The sequence below is a fragment of the Rattus rattus genome, chromosome 14 (assembly GCF_011064425.1).
Source record: "Rattus rattus isolate New Zealand chromosome 14, Rrattus_CSIRO_v1, whole genome shotgun sequence".
Taxonomy (NCBI): Eukaryota; Metazoa; Chordata; class Mammalia; order Rodentia; family Muridae; genus Rattus; species Rattus rattus.
This window is the reverse complement of record NC_046167.1, coordinates 6284785-6306799: the sequence shown is the minus strand read 5'-3', so window position 1 is coordinate 6306799 and position 22015 is coordinate 6284785. Positions and strand designations below refer to the sequence as shown.

The 22015-nt window shown below is 46.6% G+C and overlaps 1 protein-coding gene across 2 annotated transcripts in view; it reads right to left on the bottom strand.

The window, feature by feature from the left end:
* Positions 1–21306, bottom strand: part of LOC116883460 (LIM zinc-binding domain-containing Nebulette) — a 188929-nt gene extending 167623 nt beyond the window's left edge. For both annotated transcript variants that reach the window (XR_004385762.1, XM_032884609.1), the window contains exons 1-2: positions 20553–21306; positions 19131–19225 (exon numbers count right to left, since the gene is read on the bottom strand). Coding sequence is in view for 1 of the 2 variants with exons in the window: in XM_032884609.1 (XP_032740500.1) it covers positions 19131–19225; positions 20553–20621 (164 nt within the window). In the remaining variant the exon portion in view is untranslated. The remainder of the gene's footprint in view (positions 1–19130; positions 19226–20552) is intronic.
* Between the last annotated feature and the right edge of the window lie 709 nt (positions 21307–22015).

Sequence of the window (22015 nt, the reverse complement as noted above, 5' to 3'; positions counted from 1 at the left end):
GTTTTGTTTGTTTTGTTTTGTTGTTTTGGCTTGGGATTTTTGTTTTGTTTTGTACTTTGTATTTTGTGTTCCGTTTTGTTTTGCGGCAGGGTCTCACCAACTAACTCACACTGTCCTCTCCCCCACCCCACCCCCAATCCTGTCTCCGCCTCCCAGGTGCTGGGATTGCAGGTACGTGCCACCATTCCTGACTTGGCCAGAACTTTAGAAACATTCATGTCTTAGTTACTGTTTCAATGCTGTGAGGAGACACTGTGGCCACAACCTCTTATAAAAGAAAACATTTAAAGGGGGCTGGCTTATAGTCTCAGAGGGTCAGTCTATTATCGTCATGGCAGAGAGCATGGCGGTGTACAGACAAACATGGTCCGGGAGGAAACCTGAGAGTTCCACATCTGGATCCACAAACAGCAGGAGAGAAGACTGAAATACCCTTCTTCTGACAGGGCCACACCTCCTAACAGTGCCACTTCCTATGACCAACCCTATGGCAGCCATTTTTATTCAGTTCACCACAGTTCATTTTCCTTTTCTTCTTCCTTACATTAGTCCCTCCACAGAAGCTAAACCTACCTTGTGATTAAACGGAGGCCCGGGGGTGTGGAGCTGGCCCCAGCCTCCCGCCTCTGCCACCTCTAGAGGCTGAACGGGTAACTCCCTAACAACCTCAGGCTAAACTCAGACCCCATATTTTAGAACTGAGACTTCTAAAAAAGTTAAAAATATTCACCATGCCACAAATTCTGGCTATTGGCGAGGAAAAAGTAGAAAACTCTCTACAGAAAGTATAAGGAAGGATGAGCCCGGAGACCTTCATTTGAGGAAAGGCGAGATAAAACTCCCTGGAGAATTTGGCAGAGTAGCCAGCTGCGCCCTGTTCTTCCCTGGCAGGGATGGCTTCGACTTGGCATCTTTCCAGTGTGGTTGCAAGTGTAACCAAAAAACGGGTACAAGTGTGCTTTTGTACAAACCTACAAAGAGTAACCCACCATAACTAATCCAAGATAGAAACACTAGCGCTTTGAAAGGCTAGGATCTGATGAGGAGGAAGAAAGGGATGTGTGTAAGGGATTTGTTTTCAAAGTGAGGGGTGGGGCAAGCTTGAGAGAGGGGAAAAAAAACAGAACACAGTGTTTTTCAAAACACACATTAACTCAGCTGGCGGATAAGATTTCTATCTCACGGAGTTCACCTGGGAGAGCTGGCTGACAGAACCAGTCCACTGAAAACAAACCGGGGCAGGCCACTTCGTATCACAAGATCCACCCAGAGCTGGGCATTCCTTCCCTCGCTGGAACCCAGGCCACTGACATTACACAACCAAGTCTGCTTCACCGACTATTGAAAGGCAGATGAAATACATCATGACTTAATAAAACAATAAGTTTTAAGGCAGAGATGTGAGCCGAGGAAGTGTCAAAGTAAAATTAATAATTGAACTTTGAAATTGAAATATAAATTGCAAATTATGGACTATTACGATTATAAATCTCCCCAACAGAATCTTTCCACTGAACTACAGCCAAGGTCACCATCGGATTTCCTTTCTCCCTTTTAAAACTCAAGAAATAAGAGCTGTGCTTTTTTTTTTTTTTATAAAAATCCCGCGCCATATTTCTTCTTGCCTTTTTCATTTGAAACTGAGATTCACTTCCTTATAAATATTTTAATATCATTCTCCCATGAGCAGGAACGATCCATCAGAAAACAGTTTCCTAATTGCTCCTCAAGCTTATGCACCAAGGCAAGGTCCTGGGCAGAAGAGAATGAAATGAAAATGAATGACTCAGAAGAACGTCGTGTATCCGTTGAAGAAGTGGGTACTGAGCCTGCCTTAGTTTCTTTCCCTGTTGCTGTGACAAAATATGCTGACAAAGGCAACTTGAGGGAGAAAGGATTTGTTCTAGTCCCAGTTCAAGGCACTCTCCATCACAGCTAAAGGTCATGGCGGCAGAGGCTTAAAGCTGTTGTCACCCTTAATCCACAATTCGAAACCGAAAGCGAAGAAGACTATCCGCAGGCATTTCAGCTCCCATACCCCGCTACCCAGGCACGGGGTTTCCCTCATCAGTTAGTAGAATCAAGAAAATCCCTCTCCAGCCAGTCTAATCTAGACAACTCCTCGCTGACCCCCTTTCCAAGTAACTCTATATCCTGCCAAGTTGACTACTGACGTTAACCGTCAGAGTGGCCAGTTTATAGTTCAGAAAAAGCTTGCACTTCTTCAGTTTTTAAGCTTTATACAAGCATAGTTGATAATTAAAAAAAAACAGTATTAAATGTTTTCTGTAAACTTTGAAGTTCGACATGTACCTATTTTTCAAACCATAAAACATGAAGCTAGTTTTGCTTTGCTTGACTTTTTCTTGAATGTTCCTGTCATGGATTCAACTGTGTTTATCTCCCCATCCCCAACCCTTCCATTCCCCGAAAAGTGTGCTGAATTCTTAAGCATAATATCTCAGAATGTGACTTTACTTAGAAGTTAAGTCCTTTCAGAAACAACCAAGTACCCAAGCAGGAAGGCAGGTGCCTGGAAACGTAGCACTTAGGGGAAAAAAAGCAGCAGGATCCGGTGTTAGAGGTCATTCTTGGTTATACCAAGTTCTAAGCCTGTCTGGGCTATGTGATACCCTAGCAACAAAGTAGGAGATGGGAAGAAGAAAAAGACAAAAAGACAAGAAGTGAAAAACGAGGCCATCAGGGTAGACCCCACTGCAACAAAGTTGCGTCTGTCTAAAGGGCAGTAATTAGCGCCCAGACCCACACAAAGAGACAATATGCAGATACAGGAGAACCTGGCCACCTGCAAGGCATGGAAAGAGGTGGGGGAGGACTTCCCACCCAGCCCTGAGAGGTATCCATTCTTTAAACTCGCCCATCCTATACTTGTAATGTCTAAAATGGTGAGCTACTATTTCTACAGTAGAAGCATCGGTCTGTGGTTTTCCGCCACAGTAAGCCTAACAAAGCAGCACAGACATGTGAGGACTTCTGAAGCCTTCCCAAACCACCCATGCACTTAGCCATGTGAGAATTTTGCCAGGAATTAATGTCACACTTATTAGGCAATGAGTTCTACAATCTGTCTCTTCCCCTTTCTAAAAGTTAAATGGAAAATTTCCCCATCCCCAAAGCTCTCTCTTCTCAAAATGAATAGGTAATAATAATAATTATAGCTAACACTTCCTAGGTATCTCTCTCTGTCAGCCATTCAGGCACAGACTCTAGGCAGGATTTCTTCGAGAGACCAGAAGAGGGAGGAAGTATTCTTATTACCATCTTACAGGTAGGGGAACAGAGGGATGGAGAGGGAAGGAGCCCAACGTCAACGTGTCCCAAGATTCACAGTGCCACACTTTTGGTCCCAGAACTAAAATCTCAAGAATGTTCCCAGGTGCATCCAGACCTAGAGAGTTAGACGTTTTACCATATGAAGAATGGCTTCACAGTTTCTTCTTTTCCTTGCCCCTTTCCAACGCTAGGGTCTACATTAGGACTAGGGCTTCACACAAGTCGAGCAAGTGCTCTGTCACTGGGCTATCCCTTCAGCCCTGCCTACATTCCTTAATGACATTAACGCACTTCAGATGTAGTTATGTGCTTCTTAGTTAAAGACTAAAGAATAGGGGGTTGGGTATTTAGCTCAGTGGTAGAGCGCTTGCCTAGCAAGCACAAGGCCCTGGGTTCGGTCCCCAGCTCCGAAAAAAAAGAAAAGGGAAAAAAAAAAAGACTAAAGAATAAATGGGAACCCAAAAACTCTCCCTTTTGACTCTCATCATCATCACATTTATAATAAGATCAAGTGTGGTTCGTGTGTTTCTTCAGGGGCTGGGAGCTGAGCTCATGTCTTTCCTTTTCCATCTTGACCATGAAGTAAAAAGTATTCCTGATGCACATGGCCCTACGTTTCAACCCCAGCACTGAAAAAGAAAAATCTTCCCTCAGCACATAAGTGCTTCGAGAATTCCTTCACCTTAAGCTGATCGTTTCCCTGGTGTAACCCTAATGTTAGCAACCATCCGTCTCTATACTACGTTGTCAGACTAATCTGACGGAAGAGAGCTAAGAGGAGCTCAGTCCAATGTTGCTTTTTGCTTTAACAGTTCAGCCTCCTGTTTCTCCCTCTGAAACAATGGACACTTTTTAATTTAAATGTTATTTTCTAAAGTCTGCCCTACCTCTGTCTCCATTTCCATTCCTGCAGTTATAGCATGGATCCTACCTGTCCCCAAAGGGTTAAAGGCTTGGTCTCCTGGTTTGGTGCAGAATCTTTAAAAAGGTGGGGCCCTGTGAGCCTCTTGGATCACTAGGGACAAGCCTCCTTTTTGTCTTATCCCGGCTGTGGGCTAAATAAAGAGCTCTGTTCTGCTAAACACCCTCTTCTGTGCTGGACTGCCTTGTCATTGTCTCAAAGGCAGGGGGGTCTGTCCAAACATGAGCTGACCTGTCCAATATTAAGTCAAAATAAACCTTTTATCTAAGTAAGATGACTTATCACAGGTATTTCGTTACAGTACTGGGAAACTGACGAACATACCTTCTTTTGGAAGCCTGGAATCTTTATAAAAGGTCAACTGTGTGCCAACAGATAGAGTAGGGAGAGTTTGCCTGTCTCCTGGCTGATGTCCACAGAATTCTCAAGTCCGGGCTGGAGCGGCAGAACCTTTCCCTTTCCCCCTGCACACTACTGTAAATTCTTCCTGAAGGCTGAGTGTGCTGTGACCACATTTTCCCATTCACTCTTACTTCAGCAGAATTGAGATCATTTATTTCAAAGTCATTACTACCACTACTCTGCCACCTAGTTAGGTTTTTTTTTTTTCCAAGTTAACTCGACAGCAACTTGAGAGCAATGAAATTATAAACCAAAACAAAGCAAGGAACCAACTGGCATTCCGTTTTCCTTGTGGATGACAACTTGTCATGGAGAAATATTAAAGGTTTAAAAAAAAAAAAAAGCAGGGTTCCATGTCCAGCATGTGGCGATGTGGCGCATCACAGGCCTGTGGCAGAGCCGCCTGTGTTCCGTTCCCCTTATCCTCCTCCCACTCCGTAGCACTGTTTTGCCTTCAGGTTTGTCCTGCCCATGGATTCACCTGCTAGACGTGTTTTGTTTTAGCAAGGCAGCGCTTCTGTCAGAATTTCGTTAGCCGGTCCCAGCCCACGCCTGCTGGAGCTGCGGAACTTGTGTACTTTCTTTGGTGTCTGTGTCGGTGCAGATGGGAAGGCATGAATATTCCCCACTTGATCTCCTCTGAGCATCACTTGATCCCTCCTCCGTTTACGTGGCCCCTTTATGTGACCACCTGTCTTCTCCCACTGCGGAATTAATTTTTAAATCCTCTGTGACAATGTCTCCCAACCGACCGAGATATGAGAGAGAGACAGAGACAGAGACAGAGAGAGAGACACAGAGAGAGACAGAGAGAGACAGAGAGACAGAGACCGAGTTTACAAAGTCTGTTGTCAAATACAGGACTATTGGATCCCACCCAGAATAAATGTGGTTTGGGGTTTTGGTTGGGTTGTTTGGTTTGGTTTGTTTGAGACAGTTTTGGGTTTCATGTCACCCAAGCTGGCCTCAAACTCCTTCTGCCCCGACCTCTCTAATGATGGGGTGAGAGGCATGGGCCACTGTGCTCAGATTATGTAGTGCTAAGGACAGAGCCTAGACTCCCACAAATGCTAGGCAAACCCTTCACCAGCACAGCTTCATCCCCGGCCTGCCTTCTCCCTTTTTTGGATTACAGGCATGCACCACCATAGTCGGCTGGAATCAGTACACTTCTAACATCCCCAAATGTGTTTACTCCTCCTCTGCTGTGTCATCGCTGTTTGGAGAAAGAAACAGCATCTGCCAGGCAGCCATTTAGTAGAACACTTCCAGGGCACAGACCACTCAACCTCCAGGTGCTCAGAACATAAGAGACGCACAAATAAACCACCTCCACACTCCCAGGCAATTAAACCCAGTGTTACATAAGAACCATTTAAAAAGAGGAGAGAGAGAGAGAGAGAGAGAGAGAGAGAGAGAGAGAGAGAGAGAGAGAGAGAGAGAGAGAGAGAGGGAGGGAGAGAGAGAGACACAGAGGCAAACCCTCTAAACAAGAATCCTTCTTTAGCAGCCTTGGAGGAAGAACTGTGCTAATACGGTGTTTCTATTCCCGGCAGGAATAACCCTTAATTATTATGTGCCTAAAGCATCTACAAATTTTAAATAGAATTTCATGTAATGTTAAGAAAATCGGGGAACTGCGTCACTGGCAACAGGAAAGACCTTAAACAGAGTCAAAGAGAGAGAATCAGAGAGATGGGGGTGGGGAGCGCAAATCCCACTAAGTTGCCTATAAGGTTCTGGAAACTGGAAAAGACAGAAAATTACACAGGAAAATAAAGTTGCTCCCTGAAAGAATAGAGGAAGGAGAATGGAGATGGGTACATTAGTGATCCCAGAACTCACATTAATGCACAAGAAGTGAGCATCCTTGTAATCTGACCAAGAAGGTGGAGACAGGGAAGTCTCTGGGACATACTAGTTCAGTAGCCTAACCTAGGTGGCTGGTGAGAGACCTTACCTCCAAATATGGTGGGACACACCTGGGGAACAAAATAGCACATGTGACTGTGCACATGCAAACACATAGATCCTTCACTCATGAGCGAATGAATTCATTAATCCTTAAATATGTTAAGCTTGGGGGGAAATATATCTCCAAGAACATATGGGTGATATGCAAATGAATGTGTACACAGCCTTCTCCCTAAAATTCATTGTGACAGAATCTAGAATCTTACCACAGACAGGCCTCTGGATATGCCAGTGGGACAGAGGGGTATTTTGATTACATTAACTGAGGTAGGAAGACCTGCCCACTGTGGGTGGCATCATTCCCTAGCTGGCACCCTGGAGTGTATAATCAGAGAAAGGACTGAGCAACAGGCAGTATCCATTGTTCTCTGTTTGCTGACTGTGGATGTGATGTGACCAGCTATTTCAAGCTCCTGCCATCTTAATTTCTTCCTTGGTATGGACTGTTCCCTTGAGCTGTGACCCAAAATAAACACTTTCTTCATAAAGTTCAGTTTGACAGAGTACTTTATCACTGCAACGGGGGACGGGGGGCGGGGGGCGGGGGAGACACACAAAACTCGCTTCTAAGAATCTGGAAAACAGTCATATAAAAAGTAATTTTCACAAGCTACTTTTTAAAATGTTATTTCTGTCAGCCACTGTTCACGTACATCAGCAATGAACAATTTAGTTATAAATGTCGGCATTTCACCTCATCAGAAGTGCTCGTTACTGATCAAGGATATTATCGGTCCAAGCAGGGCCAGTTCTGACAAGAGCTGCCACATGGATTCTTAGGGATACAAACCTGCATTCTCACTGAGTCAGTTGTTGGTTAGATGGGGCCTGCAAAGGAGCTGAGCTATATTGCTCAGAGAGCCAAAAGGCTCACTGTGTCCCTGACAAAGCTGGCTGGACGACCTTCTCTATTAGATGTCATGTAAACACACAGCAGATGTCTGAACGTACAGAGTCGATCAGAACCATCCCTGCCCTCAAAGACACTTATAGAAAAGATTTATTTATAAAGCCAAATCTACAGAGTTCCTGAGGGGGTCTCTAGGTCCTGGGGTGACTGGGTCCTCCTACAAAGGCAAAGGCAGCAAATTCTCTCTCTCTCTCTCTCTCTCTCTTTTTTTCTCTTTTTTTTTTTTTTTTTTTTTTTTTTTTTGGTTCTTTTTTTTCGAGCTGGGGACCGAACCCAGGGCCTTGCGCTTCCCTAGGCAAGCGCTCTACCACTGAGCTAAATCCCCAACCCCTGTCTGTCTCTTTCTTTCTCTGTCTCTCTCTGTCTCTGTCTCTCTGTCTGTCTCTGTCTCTGTCTCTCTGTTTCTGTCTGTCTCTCTCTGTCTCTGTCTCTCTGTTTCTGTCTGTCTCTCTGTCTCTGTCTCTGTAGTCTGTCTTTCTGTTTCTGTTTCTGTCTCTCTCTGTCTCTGTCTCTGTCTGTCTCTGTCTCTGTCTCTCTGTCTCTGTCTCGCTGTCTCTCTCTCTCTTTCTGTGTGTGTGTGTGTGTGTGTGTGTGTGTGTGTGTGTGTGTGTGTTTCCCAACTTCTGTTGAGTGACTGAATACAGGTAGCAATCTTCATGCCATAATGAGATAAGAAGGTTTGTGGTATGGACAGAGACCACATTGATGAAGACAGGTGGAGCACAGCTATTGTACAGAAAGGAATTTAACTGGCTTTTGTCTCTAGTTTCTGACAGGCATACTCCCAGTACTTGGACTTTGCCAAGGAATTGGAGTACCTCTGTCCTCCATGAGCCCCATGAACCAAACTAAACTGTTTCCTGTCAGGACAGGTCAAAGTGGGGCTGGCTATTCCCAAAGACCGTGTAATTCATTTGGGCTTTAAGCAGAGCTATGTCAGCGGACCTCCTCCAGAGAGTGGAGGGGATTAGAGACTGAGCAATCACATGTCAAATGACTCCATTAGCTGTCCTGAAGTAATGAAACTCCGGTAAATTCTCTGGCTATGAGGACCTGGTGGGGAGTCCTGACTGCTGAGGCATTAGTGTGTCGGGGGGAGTAACAGTCTAGTGCCACAGAGCGAAAGCGCTGCATCCACTGTGTCCAGGATTCTCCCAAATGCTGACCTATGCGCCTTTGTATTTGAGCGATTTTGAGTTGTGGGGGGTTCCCCCCTCTTGGTGTGTTTGTGCACATGTGTGTACAAGTACATACACCCATGCCCAGGTGTAGAGCAGCCAGAGGAGGATGCTGGGTTGTTCACCTGTTACTCCGTTCGTTACTGAGCTCTCTCACTGAACCCAGATCTCACCATTTTTTTGTCTAGACTGCCTGGCCAGCAAACCCTAGTAATCCTCCCTGGTCTCCACTCCCAAAAGGGACATATATGTGCCTTTTACGTGGTGCTGGGATCTGAACCCAAATGCTTGTGCTTATGAAGTGAACGCTTACCCATGGAGACGTACCTCCAGCCCCTTGGTTTGTGTCTTTGATGATAAATTTTTTTTCCTGATTAATTTATTGAGGACTTCATTCAATGTACTTTTCTCCGTACCTCCCTCAGCTCCTTGCTGAGTTCTATGAATCATCCAAACTAATTATCATATCTGAAAGAGTTGATGTCACTCTGAAATTTCCAGCCAGTGGGTTTGGAATGCAAGTAGCAGAGAACTCCTTAACTGTGGCTGGAATCTCAAGTAGCAACCCTTCTTGTTGGGGACCATGCCCTCCCTTGTGGAATGATGTCAACCCAGCACTCCCTCGTAATATTGCAACACTCACTGTCAACATATTTGCCAGCAATTGTCCTTTAAAAATGCAAACCTCTTGCAGTAGACTTGCCTTCCATTGGCCCCAAGCCCACCTCCAAGCCCAGGCTGAGAACCTCCACATTCCAATCTCAACCAAAAATCAAATGGGTAACCACAGCTACTGTGCTTCCAGATGAGCCTTAAGATATGTGGTAAAGCCAGGGGTGGTGGCAGACACCTTTAAGCCCAGTGCTTAGGAGGCAGAGGCAATTGAATCTCTGTGAGTTCAAGGCCTGCCTGGTCTACAAAATGAGTCCAGGACAGCCAGGGCTACACAGAGAAAGCCTGGATTGAAAAACAAAACAAAAAAAAAAGTAGAATAAATAAGCAAACGATGTGGTAAACGGAGGTATAAAACCCACAATGAGGCTGGAGAAATGGCAAGATGGGAAGCAGAAGTGGGAACAGCCCCAGAGACTCATGGGCCAGCTAGCCTTACATATCAACAGTGGACAAGAGATGCTACATCAAACAAGGTAGGCAGTGAGGACGGACAGACACACAAGGCTGTGCCCTCCGACCTCCACGTTCATAATATACGCACAGACACACTCGTGAGCAGAGGCACGTGCACAGCCAAAGACTAAAAGCAGAATCTATAATGAATGCACGCAGGAGAAGTCTAATGGCTGACTAAAATACTGAGTGCATTTCGCAAAGGTAGTCAGAGCTTTGAAGATAAAATGACTCAGACACAGAGTCAGAACATGAGCAAGAATAAATGGTTAAATCTGGGTTTTCGGTAAATCAGGATAAGCATCTCTATTGTCCCCCTACTGATTACTGTGTGGCCCTAAGTTTTGCTAAGCTCATTTATAATGCTAATCAATTCTTACTCCTATGAGACAGTCTATAATTATACCCGTTCTGCAGGTGAAATCACTGAGACTTCAGCTAAGAAACTCAATAAAGGCCTCAGAGCCAGCAGCCCAGTGTGGCTAGCGCAACTCCAGCTCCAGGGGATCCAACTCCCTCTTCTGGCCTCTGCCGGGAACTGCACTCCCCTGTGCAGAGCTATTCGTAGACATACACATGAGATTCAAAACTAGGTTACCCTCTTCTTAAATACCTGTGAATAGAGCGGACTTTCTCTTTCTAGAAAAAGATCTATCTTTGTTATTTTCAGTTATGGTTACTGTGGGTGAGGATTATGTGAGGAGTCCAGAAGCGAGCATCGGACCCTCCTGAGGGGGCGGTTACGAGTGGGGGCAGGCCTTCTCTACTGATGTGTGCACCAACTGGGGGCAACTGGCCTTGTGGCTTGCCGGAATTTGGTAGAAGTCATTCTCTGGATCAGCTAATGGATGGTGAAGTCTTATTTAAAGACCACATTCAGTATTAGCATCCTGTGCCGTTCAGATCCGTAAGGCCCTGGCTGAGTACCACGGCTCTGCCGCTCCAAGCTCTCTGTGTACTACCGCTCTCCTGCTCCACGCTCTCTGTGTTGGTTTGCATCCGCCTTTGATGAATAATGGGCATCGAGGGAGCTAATCAAGGATTCTTGTGTAAGATCTTTGTAAACCACTGAGCTGAAAAGCAGGAGCGCAACAGACCACCAGTCTCGCTCTCAATCCGTGAGATCTGAGGATGCATACACCGAACTGGTTGCCTTCTGGCCCCTCCTAGATTTCAGTGGGAATGAGCCAAGAGATTAGAGCAAGGTAAACAGAATCTAAACACCGCAAGGCCGCTCCTTCCGGGGCTCCATTAAGAACATGCAAAGGTAAATAAATACAAATAAAATTAACGTTGGGTCCTCACCTCCAGAGTAAACAATCCTAGACACTTAAGCCTGGTCTCTTCACAATTTCCTACCTCCACAGCTGTGTCAGTGTCTCTATCCAGTCTCACTCAGAGGGCTGAAGAGCCATCCGGGCCCTTCGAGGAGGAGCTCTGCGGGGAGCTCTGTGGGTTCTAGCAGCAAATTTGAGCAGAGGAGAATCTATAGCAATCCTTTTTCACTCAGGCTCTGAACTGTACTGGATGCTCAGCTCATAAATATTACTCAAAATCCATCCCACTTCTAGTGCTAAAAGCCCAGCTCAGCCTGGTCACACTACAGCAGAAACAGAAAGGAAATAGGACTCAACCTCTCCCTCAGAGACTGCAAGGGGCTCGGCGCACTGGAATACAGGGTCCTGTGCACAGCAATGTCTGCATCTTTCTTACTTCCTGGCTTTCCCGGGAGCCACTTTGTAAAACATTCGTCTGAAAACGTTCACGGAAGACATACAACAACGCGCCCTTACGCCAGCCTCGACACTTAATCAATAAGCCTCCAAGTGCACACATCTATATCTTGGGTCGACCTTCATTTCACCAGGACTCAGAAGGTATTTCCTGTGCTTCGTCTTGGAATCTTTGCTAATCTCACACCATTCCACAACAAACACATCACTGTAAGGAGACAGAAGGCGCACATCAAAGGCACCTTTTGGAAATACTTCCAAATGGGCAGGGTTGTAAAGCCAGTCCTCTTCCAGGAGTCAAATTTTGTCCGTGGCTAAATAGAGGCCTGAGAATCAGAACATTTCACATATGTTCTAGAACATTTTAGGTGACATAAAGTGTCCCCCTTTCAATCACCAAGAGGAAGGGAAGGAAGGAGGGGGCACAAAGGGGGATGAGGAGGGGAAATCTGTCACCCTTTAATATAAATGCTCATGTCAGGGAATGAAGACACTCTTTCCCCAACATGTGCAACATCAAGGCACGCTGGCATGCTCCGATTGGCGCTCAACAGAACTCCAGCATGATGTACGGTCTTTCCATTGAAGTTGTCACTTCTAAAACTGACATCTTCTCCAGTCTCTGAGAAATATTAGGTTATATCACCAACGTGTTGTGATCAATAACAGAACGGACTGGCACGTGGGTACTTACCAGGTTTCATTTGATGTATTGAGGCTTATGAATGAATATACCCTACCCACTTAATCTCCATAAGGTTCCTGGTAAGGAGAAAACATTTCCCGCTTTACAAAACATAGTAAAACTCAGAAGAAAATATGCAAACACTGAGAAGGAATGCTTTCAGGAAGGTGACCCGGTTACACGGGACCATTCAGCAACAACACTGAACCCCATCACTCAAGATTGGGGGTCCCAAGCCTAGCCCATCAATAAGAAAATTTCACCCCTCGCTACTCACATTTGGATAAATTACCTCTTAGGCTCCTCAAAGCCTAGCCAACATCTAGCTTCTTCTGGATTGTCCGACTTCTGCTTGCCTTCCTAGGAGAAACTGAGCTGGGTGCCGTACTGAATGAGGATTACATACAGAGTATACGTTCAGAGAGGTTAGCGTGATCACAGTCCGCAAAGAGAGGCTTAATTTTAACTCAGCATCATCTAAGTGACAGGCTCAAGGGACAATCAGGTAAGCAAGAGAGATCGCTCTGTTCCCCGAGTGGACACACGTCAGGGAACCACACAGACGGTTCCCACACAGTTTGGTAGTCAGTGCCACAGCTGATCTAGGGGCTGAGGGTGCTGGGTCAGCGCCCAAGGAAAGTCCGAGGCTGGCAGGAAAGGAAAGCGAGAAAGCAACGGCAGCTAAAATCCATTAAGGGACCACTTCCGGCCCATTAACACACCATTCGTCACGGGATCCACCGCAGCTCTCAGTGCTCCCTGGTGTATGGGGCATAACCATGAACCAGTCCGTCTCGAACTCTTAGTGCTCAAGTCCATGTTCATGGTTTCTCTGCGTTTGCTACCTCTTGTCTTTCTTCTTAACGCGCGGAAAAAACTAGCGAGGCCTCAGGTTTGATTCTCCAGCACCACACACACACACGCACACAACCACGCACGCACGTACGCACGTACGCACGTACGTACCCGCACACACACCCACATACCAGGACAAGGTCCACTCAGCTATAGCCCCACCTGCTTTCTTGCTCTGCTTCTGGTCCGCCACCACCGTGTGACTATCCACAGACAACCCACCATGAAGAGCTGTGATCCCCTCTGGGACTTCGAATCAAAATAAACCTCCCCTCTCTGAGGTTGCTGCTTTCGGGCATTTTGTCCCACAGTTACAAAAGTAAACAATACATGCTATTACCGATCTTATAGAGGAAGAAGAAACCATCCAAAAACCTGCCATACAGGACAAAATGGTATCAAGATTCAAAGCCAACTACGTCGTGCTCCAAAGTGCCAATGACAGGCTGCAGTTCATGAAACCTTCATGCTCACTTAAGAGCAGGGAACACGAATCCCCATGAAATAATCTGAGGCAGGCCGCGGAGTGTTATAGGACCAAATTTGGAAGGCACACACAAAGATAAGAGAAACAGGAGGTGGCGTGGGCGTGGAGTTCAGGTCTACATTTCATGGCTTTCCCTTCCCTGTCCTCTGATAACCTCAGAAAGAGAATGTTAGTTGCCACAGAGAAACGGTAAGAAAGCCAGAGGCACATCGGCCTAGATAAGCACCCTCAAGAAGGGCTGGCAGAAGCACGCTGGCCATTCCCGGTGGCTCTTAATGAACAGCGCCCAGCTCAGCATCTTCCAGGCTGGAGAAAGCCAATGAATATTCACCGCAGGAATTGCTAATGCAGCCGGAGAGAGGAAGCAAACGCAACACAGCTCCTGCTGCTCCATTTTCAAAAGTCTAACAAAATCATGTTAAGTGAGACGCTTTGGTGAGAAGGGAATGTTTTTTAGAAAGGTGGCTAAACATATTTAGGACAGATATCTGTGGGTTTGGGATTTTTTGCTGGGTTTTTTTTTTTTCATAATTAAAGATACATTTGTTCAGCCTCTGCCCCGCCCCCCACCCCACCCCCAAAATCTACAGAAGGAATGATTTAGGAAAATTACTGTCAAGGTCATAGTAAACTATTGCGTCATTGTCTGGTCCCTCCCCAGTCCTGAGATAACGGGACATTTGGTGGCAGAATATTAAGAGCCACTCATTGATATTGCTACTTCTAAGAAACAAGGTCTTCTCAGAAAATTCTAAGAACCAATGTGTTTTTGTTACAGATGCATAATAAATGCAAATTTGATTTTCACACACAATAAATTAAATAATTTGACAAATGGCCTTGGGGTTTATATTCTTTGTGTGGTGTGTGGGATATGAGAGTGTTTGTAGTTTAGCTTGGCATAAAAGTCACGTTTCTTGTCTAATCATTGTGTGTGTTATTTCCCCAGCACCTCTAAGCAGTAGGAACGGCGCACGGTCCTCTTTGCACTTTCTAAGATGCAGAAAATCCTGAATGTGCTAAGCAAGAAGCCACTGCCGGCTTCTGAGGGATAAAGGCTTAGGAAAACATGGCACGTACTCAAGTAGACCAGTTTGTTTTTAAATATTTTAATAGCGTTCACTACTGTGTTAGGAACTAAGTGTGCACTGTATTCAATCTCATTCCGAGGATACACTCTATTTCGATGATCCTATCAAAAAGATCAAAATGTAAATACCATGTAAATTACATTTTAGACATGCCCTCCTCTGCGTGAAGGCAAACAGAAGACTTACATCTTCTCCAAACACGTGCGAATATAAACAGGCAACACAGCTAAACCCAAGAAGTATTCGCTGCCTTGTTCTATTAAAAAAAGATGCCCTCGGGTATCAATTACAAGGAGAATGCCTGTGCATACGCTTTCAAAATTTTAAGCACAACGTTAATATTTATTTCAAAGGGTCTCAAGTTAATTACACATTATACTGGCTAAAAGAAAATACTACATAAGTACTCTGCCTGAAACTCTCTTAAGAAGCTACCTAAGCCAAGAGAACTGAGAGCAGAAACTGAACACCTAACATTTTGAACTTGCAGTAACCAGGAAAAGTTGGTATTTTCTAACTAAATATAAACTATGTATCTTGATTGGATCCTAAAATAAAACATGCATGAATTTGCATGCACACCTGCACACAAACAGCTGAAAAAGACAATCTCGGGACAATGAAGGAAACATAGGTTAAACATGGACCAAATATAAATATTATGAAATTAGGATTTTCTTACACATAAAAATGGTTGTGTGATTCTTGAAGAAAATACCTTCTTAGTGCACACTATCATGCTTAGGGATGACATATGACAACATATGAACTGTCCAATAGCTTTTTTTCAATGTATAGAATTAGATGTGTGAGAAAAGTATGAGGTAAAATTGGCAAAAGGTTAATAAAACTTAACTCCGGGTGAGAAGCACACACATAGTTAGTGTAAAAATCTGCCCTTCTTACCTGTGATGGCCATGCCTGTAGGTCCACCTACTTTCAGATGAAAACTCCTGGAAAATATCTATCTATACTAAACATGTGCAGGGCTTTCTCCTGTCATCGTTACCTAAGCGACACATCCTGAGAACTATTTGCATAGCATTTACATTGTGCTTGTGTAAGAATCTAGAGGTGACATAGTATGTAGGAGGACAGGTGCAGGTCATATGCAAACACTACATTATTTTCTCTAAGAGTCTTGAGCATAACCAATATTGCTATGGTGACAGGGGAGGGGTTGGTAGAACCTGTAGGCTTCAGATACCAAGGAACAACTATATTCTTCTTTTAAGATTCTCATATTAAAAAGTGACATTTGAGCATATGCGTGTGTCAACTACTGGACCAAACTAGGTCCAGATAAAACGTTGCTTTCCATGGAAAGACAGAACATGTTTCATTTTCTTGGAGCTTAATTCATTAGAGAATCCATTTTCCACCACTGACCCAGAGAAATTATGTCCGCCCTTCTGTCAGAGACTACAGGGCGCAGATGATTGACAAGCAGCACGTGAATTAGAGCAGATGTGTATGATCCCTAGAGAGTAATCCAAATGGACAAGATCACATGGTAACACGTGCCCTTAGAAAAACAGGGGCTGAGAACAGTGGACAGCTCTGAGCCCGGAGACATGGTGAGCAGAACATGCCATGCAGGAAGACTTATTTTCTATAGTGTGCTAACATGTGACATGTACTTGAGCTAAATTAGACAAACACAAAACATCACTTCTCATTCACCCAGGAGAAGGAGTCCTACCTTTTCTCTGGTGGATAAAATGAACTGCCAGGTTCCATATTAAGCAAAAGAAGAAGGTGGTCCTCTAAAACTTCTAGTTCAAATTACTAACAAAACACAATCAGTAACAGACATCTATAACTATTTAATCTAGAGAGATCTAAAATGATTAAAAACTCATACTCAAGCTTATGAAACCACACAATTAGGGTGTTTCCTATTGATGGAGTTCTTTTGTTTGAGGGTTCAAATCCCAGTGTTCCTGGGCACTAGTCCACTGTTAAGTCAGAATTCAAACCAGCCCTTCCCAACTTGCTCAAATCTTGCAGCCAACTCTGGTACTCTTTCACTAAGCTGAGCTGAAAGGGCTGAACTTTTGAGTTGGCTCAGAACAACCAATGACTTCTGAGAGAGAGAGAGAGAGAGAGAGAGAGAGAGAGATCACGTGCCATAGGTACTGTTCCTCAACAGCTGTCTACATGGCTGGTCTGTGAGACCAGGTCTCTTATTAGCCTGGAGCTCACCCTGTATGCTAGAATGGCTGGCCAGCTAGCCCCGGGGACCCACATGACTCCTCCTCCCCAGAGATGAAGTTACAAGTTCAGACCACCATGCCCTTTTTATTTCATGGTTTCTGGGAAAAGAACGCAGGTCCTCAAGATTGTGTACAAGCCTGTCACCATGCAAACCACCTACCTCCCACCTACCTCCCAGCTTCCTTTCTTCTTTGTTTTTTTTTTCCTTTTTTCTTTTCTTTTGCTTTCTCATTCAATTTCTCAATCCCTGCATCTCTGTTCCCATTGTGTCTTTCTCTGCTCCTTTTTTCTGCCTTTTGCTTTCCCTCTAAGGCCCTCTGGGGAACCCAAAAGGCACGGTTAGGCATTGAGTTAAGCTCCAGGCACCAGAGCCCTTAAGGATCCTTCCTGATACTGAATGGCCACACGCTAACCGAGTACAGGAAGGATGGTTGATTTCCCTTTACCTAAAGGATAATTATCTTGTTTAAGGGCTGTCAGCCCCTTCTCTTCTTCCTGCTGCACTTGCCTTTGATTAGGACCAATCATTTATTCTTAAGGAAGCAAAACTGAAGTCTCATTTTTGCTTTAGATTTGGTGTGTGTGTGTGTGTGTTTTGTTTTGTTTTGTTTTGTTTTGTTTTGTTTCTTAAGTAAGGTATATGGCCTGGGAATGTTGAGAGCAGATTTGACGAATATCTGTGCACTGGGAAGTCTGGATTTTCTTCTCCTCAGAACTCTAAGTTCCCGGAAAGCTGCTGTATAGCTGCGAACACTAATCTAAACTCAAAAAAAAAAAAAAAAAATTCAAGAGGAAAAAAAAAGCTATCGTTCTCTACCGCACTGTATGGGTGTGTCTGCAGGTATGTGAGTGAAACTTACATGCACACACAAGGAGACTAGAGGAGGGTACAACTTGTCACGCTCCATCTTCTTCCCTTGCCACACAGTCTCTCGTGGAACCTGACTAGATTGATGCCCAGCAAGTCCCACTGATTCCCCAGTTTCTACTCCCCACAATGCTGAGGCTACAGGAACCGACGCTTATACCACCAGCACTCTCTCCCACCAAGCCACCTCCCCCAGCCCCCACATATCTCTAACGTTCTGCACCAGAGGTCTGAGTGCATCGTTTGTTCATCAGGGATCTGCTGACTGTGATACACTCCCTTTACGGGATGAACACAGGCAGGCCCTCGGCCTCCCAGAGGCCTGTGGAGCTGCTTCAAAGACTCTGGGGTAGAGGAAGTCCTGCCCGATGTGCCAGCTAAAAGCTAAATGTCTGTCTAGAGGTCTCTGGGTCACCTCTAGGCCTGGTCATGACCACAGGAGAACTGGGGAGAGATCAACAATCAGGACTACATGCCGGTTGTGTGACCCCAGGGATGCTCCCGGGAGTGAAGAGGCACAGGTCCCAAGGCAGTAAGAGAGCACTTGGAGTTCTGCCCACTGTGGAGCCACTCACAGCCTCTGGAAGTGACCTGAGGCCCATCCTGAAGCCTAGCTCTTCTAGGCTTTGGTTTCATGCCTGTTATGGAGGGGGGTGATAAAAGGGACCCTCATTACTTACAGGATTTTGGTAACAGTTAAGTAACTGGGTATACAAAAACTACTCTGAGAGTGGCCTGACTCATGGTAAACACTGTCAGTGCTAGCTAATATTGCCTAGAACATGCCCTCCAGGAAGCCGATCAAAGAGGCACCACTGCTTTATTTCCCGGGAGTACCCTGTCCACTACAGAAGACCTGTGACAACAGATCCAACGTTAACCAGGTAGAAATCACAATTCTTTTCATTCCCTTTTTAAACCCCAGAACACCCGGGGTGATGGACTCCGTGAAGACCAAAGCACATGAGGCTTCTTTCCCTAGCAACGAGGTTCAGATATAAAATGGCAAGGTAGCAACATCCTATGAGTTCACCGGAAATTGGCATGTGATTAAAATGGAAATCTACCTGACACGCATGTCAGAGCCCACACATTCTCAGTGGGTAAATTCTGCAGCTTCTAATAATTGTCCCTGGGTCTGCAACGCTGCGAGCCTCAAAAGCTAACCCGGCGGAGAAGTCACACGAATTACCCTATACATTAGCGGGACAGAAATACAGTGACCTTCAAGGCAGTAAGTGACCATGGAGTCCGTGGCATAAACAGGTAATTGGCCACCTGCACACCTGGACGGCAGAGTGAGTCAATTCTTCACAAGAGGCAACGTCTACTAACTTAAGCGCTCACGCTGGGCCACACCTGGCATAGCACACTGGCCATACTTACGCGTTGCAATAGGGCTTCTTCTCATAGCCTTTGTAGTTGTTCATGTTGAGAGCCATCTTGCAAACCTCACAGTGAAAGCATCCTTTATGCCAATACTGAGAAGGGAAGAAAAACAGAAAAACAAATACTTAACATTTCACTGCAATACCAGCTGTGGACAGAGCGGGCAGGGAATGCAGTCTGTTTGATAATACTACCAGGAAATGGCAGTAGGTAGCAGCGGGCGTTTATCTATTTCCAGTTCAGTGAAGAGATCAGACAGCTATTAAAGTTGAGTTTTAAACCAATCTCGCCCCTATAGACTCACAATGGAAGAAATGTCAAGGGTCTGTGTATATCGTAGCCAAAAAGGAACCCCGAGCTCGGTGAATGGAAGACTTGGAGCCGGCAGTGTGGCTTTAAGATACAAAGGGTTCTCTTTGCAAACGTCTCTAAATGTTGTTTGTAGGATTTCCACACACGTGTCCACCGGAAGTCAGAAAACTCACAGTAGCAGTGGTGAACTATGCAAGTACCCTTGCCCCCATCCCCACCCAGTTTCCACCAAATAGCTGAACATCATCTCTGTCTGGGATGAAGGCTTACTCTACAGTGGCATTTGTAACGCCAAACGCAAATTTCACAGAGACCGCCTACGACTGGTTTCAATTGTCAGTCACCCGGGATCACACTGGGTCTGTCTCCCAGGCTATTCAACTCTATCTATACCCAGGAAGGGCAATGCCGCCGCGACCCAGCTAAAGCCACTTCCTCTGGAATTTACCCTGGTGGAGCAGGCGCTGGCCGGTGGGTCAGCTTGCTACATCGGGCTGGGTCTCTCTTAGAGGTTTTATTCTTAGCACTGCGGCAGCAACCACCCTACAAACATATTAATTGCTGTTTTTCTTTTTCCTGAAGGTCTGTTTCCAGAACTTCTGGGACTGGGTGAAGGTGCCAAGGTCCGTGCAGTGGGGAGGGAGGGACAGACTTAGACGGGGGAGGGGGCGCGGCTTGTCAAATTGCACCCCCCCCCCACGCCCGGTTCCCAGCCTGGCTCCTGGGTGACTCAGCCCGCTGCTGCTGGGTGCTCAGCCTAGCTCCTGTGTTCTCAGCTTGGCCCCTGGGTGGCTCAGCCTTAGCTACTAGGTTCCCATCCTGCCTCCTCTCTACCCGGGCTGCCATCCGTCCTTCAAGGAAGCCGTGTGGATGTCGCGCACCCTAAACCCAGGACAAAAGCATTTCCCAGTTCCAACACCCTCCTCATCCAATCGTGGAGATCTCAGACACAACGGCTGGGATCTTCCTTCGAGCATCCTCTCCCTATGACCAGACCCACGAACCATACCAGCCCACTCATCTTTACAACCCGGGTGCCAAAACTTCTTGGAACAGGTGCAACCCGGAGCCCCGCAGGTCCCGGCTGGCCAGGCGCCCCTCGCTCACCTTATCCAGGCAGTTGACTTTCTCCGTGGGATACACCACTTTTCCGCAGCGGGCGCACTGGGGATTCATTGTCGCGGTTCCCGCGGGCGGTGGCTGTTGCTGCGGCGGTGACTGGGGGCTCCGAGGAGCCGCTGTGACATCCCCCGGAGAGCCCCGCGCCACCTCCGGGCTGGCAGAAGGGCTTCAGGCTCTGGCGAACTGGCCTGGCGAGGTGCAAGGGGGCGCGGCGGGGCCTGGGGCAGGCCGCGCTCGGCGACGCTGGCACTAGGCTCCTGCTCGGGCTGTGCGCCGCTGGCTCTGCGTCGCTAGCGCTCCAGGTACCGGTGACTCACAAGCACTCGCGCCCGCCCCTTGCGCTCGCTCACTCGCTCCCCCGCCGCCGCCGCCGCCGCCGCCGCCGTCGCCGCGCAGGCCAAACCCACCAGCGCGCACCGACCCAAAGGGCAGGGAACCAGCCAGTCTGGCACCAAGGGACAGAGGGCGGCGCGGGGGAAGGGAAGAATAGGGACCCAGAGAACTCTACTCGTAGCCGCCCAGTGAGGCCGGGGGAGCTGGCACCCACGGCCGCAGCAGTCCTAGGCGCCCAGGTGGGCGGTGGCGACAGTGCGAGCCAGGCGGAGGAGGTCAGAGCTGGGGTGACTGGAGCTCGGGAAAAGCTCAAACGCGCTCACTTCCAGGCTCCTTCCTCCCTTCCCTCCTCTCACTCCAGGGTGACGTCCCTGACACCCAGAGGTCGGCCAAGGATGTGCCCAAGCTCCTCCTACGTCTCAAGGGACCAGCTCCGCACCGTAGCGCCCTGCACACTGGCCAAGACTGCGAAGAGCCTTTCCGTGCCTTGAACAGAAGACGACGCTCGGCCTGGAACTGAAAGGTTCACGGGCACCGAGAGACTCAAGTCCCCCATTCACCCCTTCCACCTAGCTTCCACCACTTCCCGGTAGAGAAAACGAGTAGCGTGCCTGCCTGAAGTCCTGGATGAGGAAGCTTTCTTGGTGCCCCCTAGTCGCCGCACTTTTTATTCCTGTCATTAGAGAGCTACTGGTCATTACAGGCCAGAACCGAGTCTCTCTTGATTAACACAGTCGGTATTCGCTTTAAGTGAAAGTATTCAGAATAATGTTTTGCAATTAAGTACCACAAAGATCTGCGGAAAAGTTCTCTTGCGCTAGGAGAAGCAATTACAAAGCCATCATCCAAACCAGAAGTGCCAGAAAATCAAGCAAAGGGTAGGATGGACGGGGACAAACCTGCAAGGTTTTCCGTTTTAATAATAACAAGGCAAACAAATGGAGCCATGTTAGCTGTATTTTGTGCCTGACCCTGCCACCCTGCCACTCACTGGTTTTGTGGCCTTCTGCCAATGCTTAGCCTCTCTCTGACTCAATCTTTTCATCTTCAGAATGGGGCTGACAACGGGAGTTACAAAACAGCTCTGACCCTTCTGGAGGGAGGGTTAAGTGAGT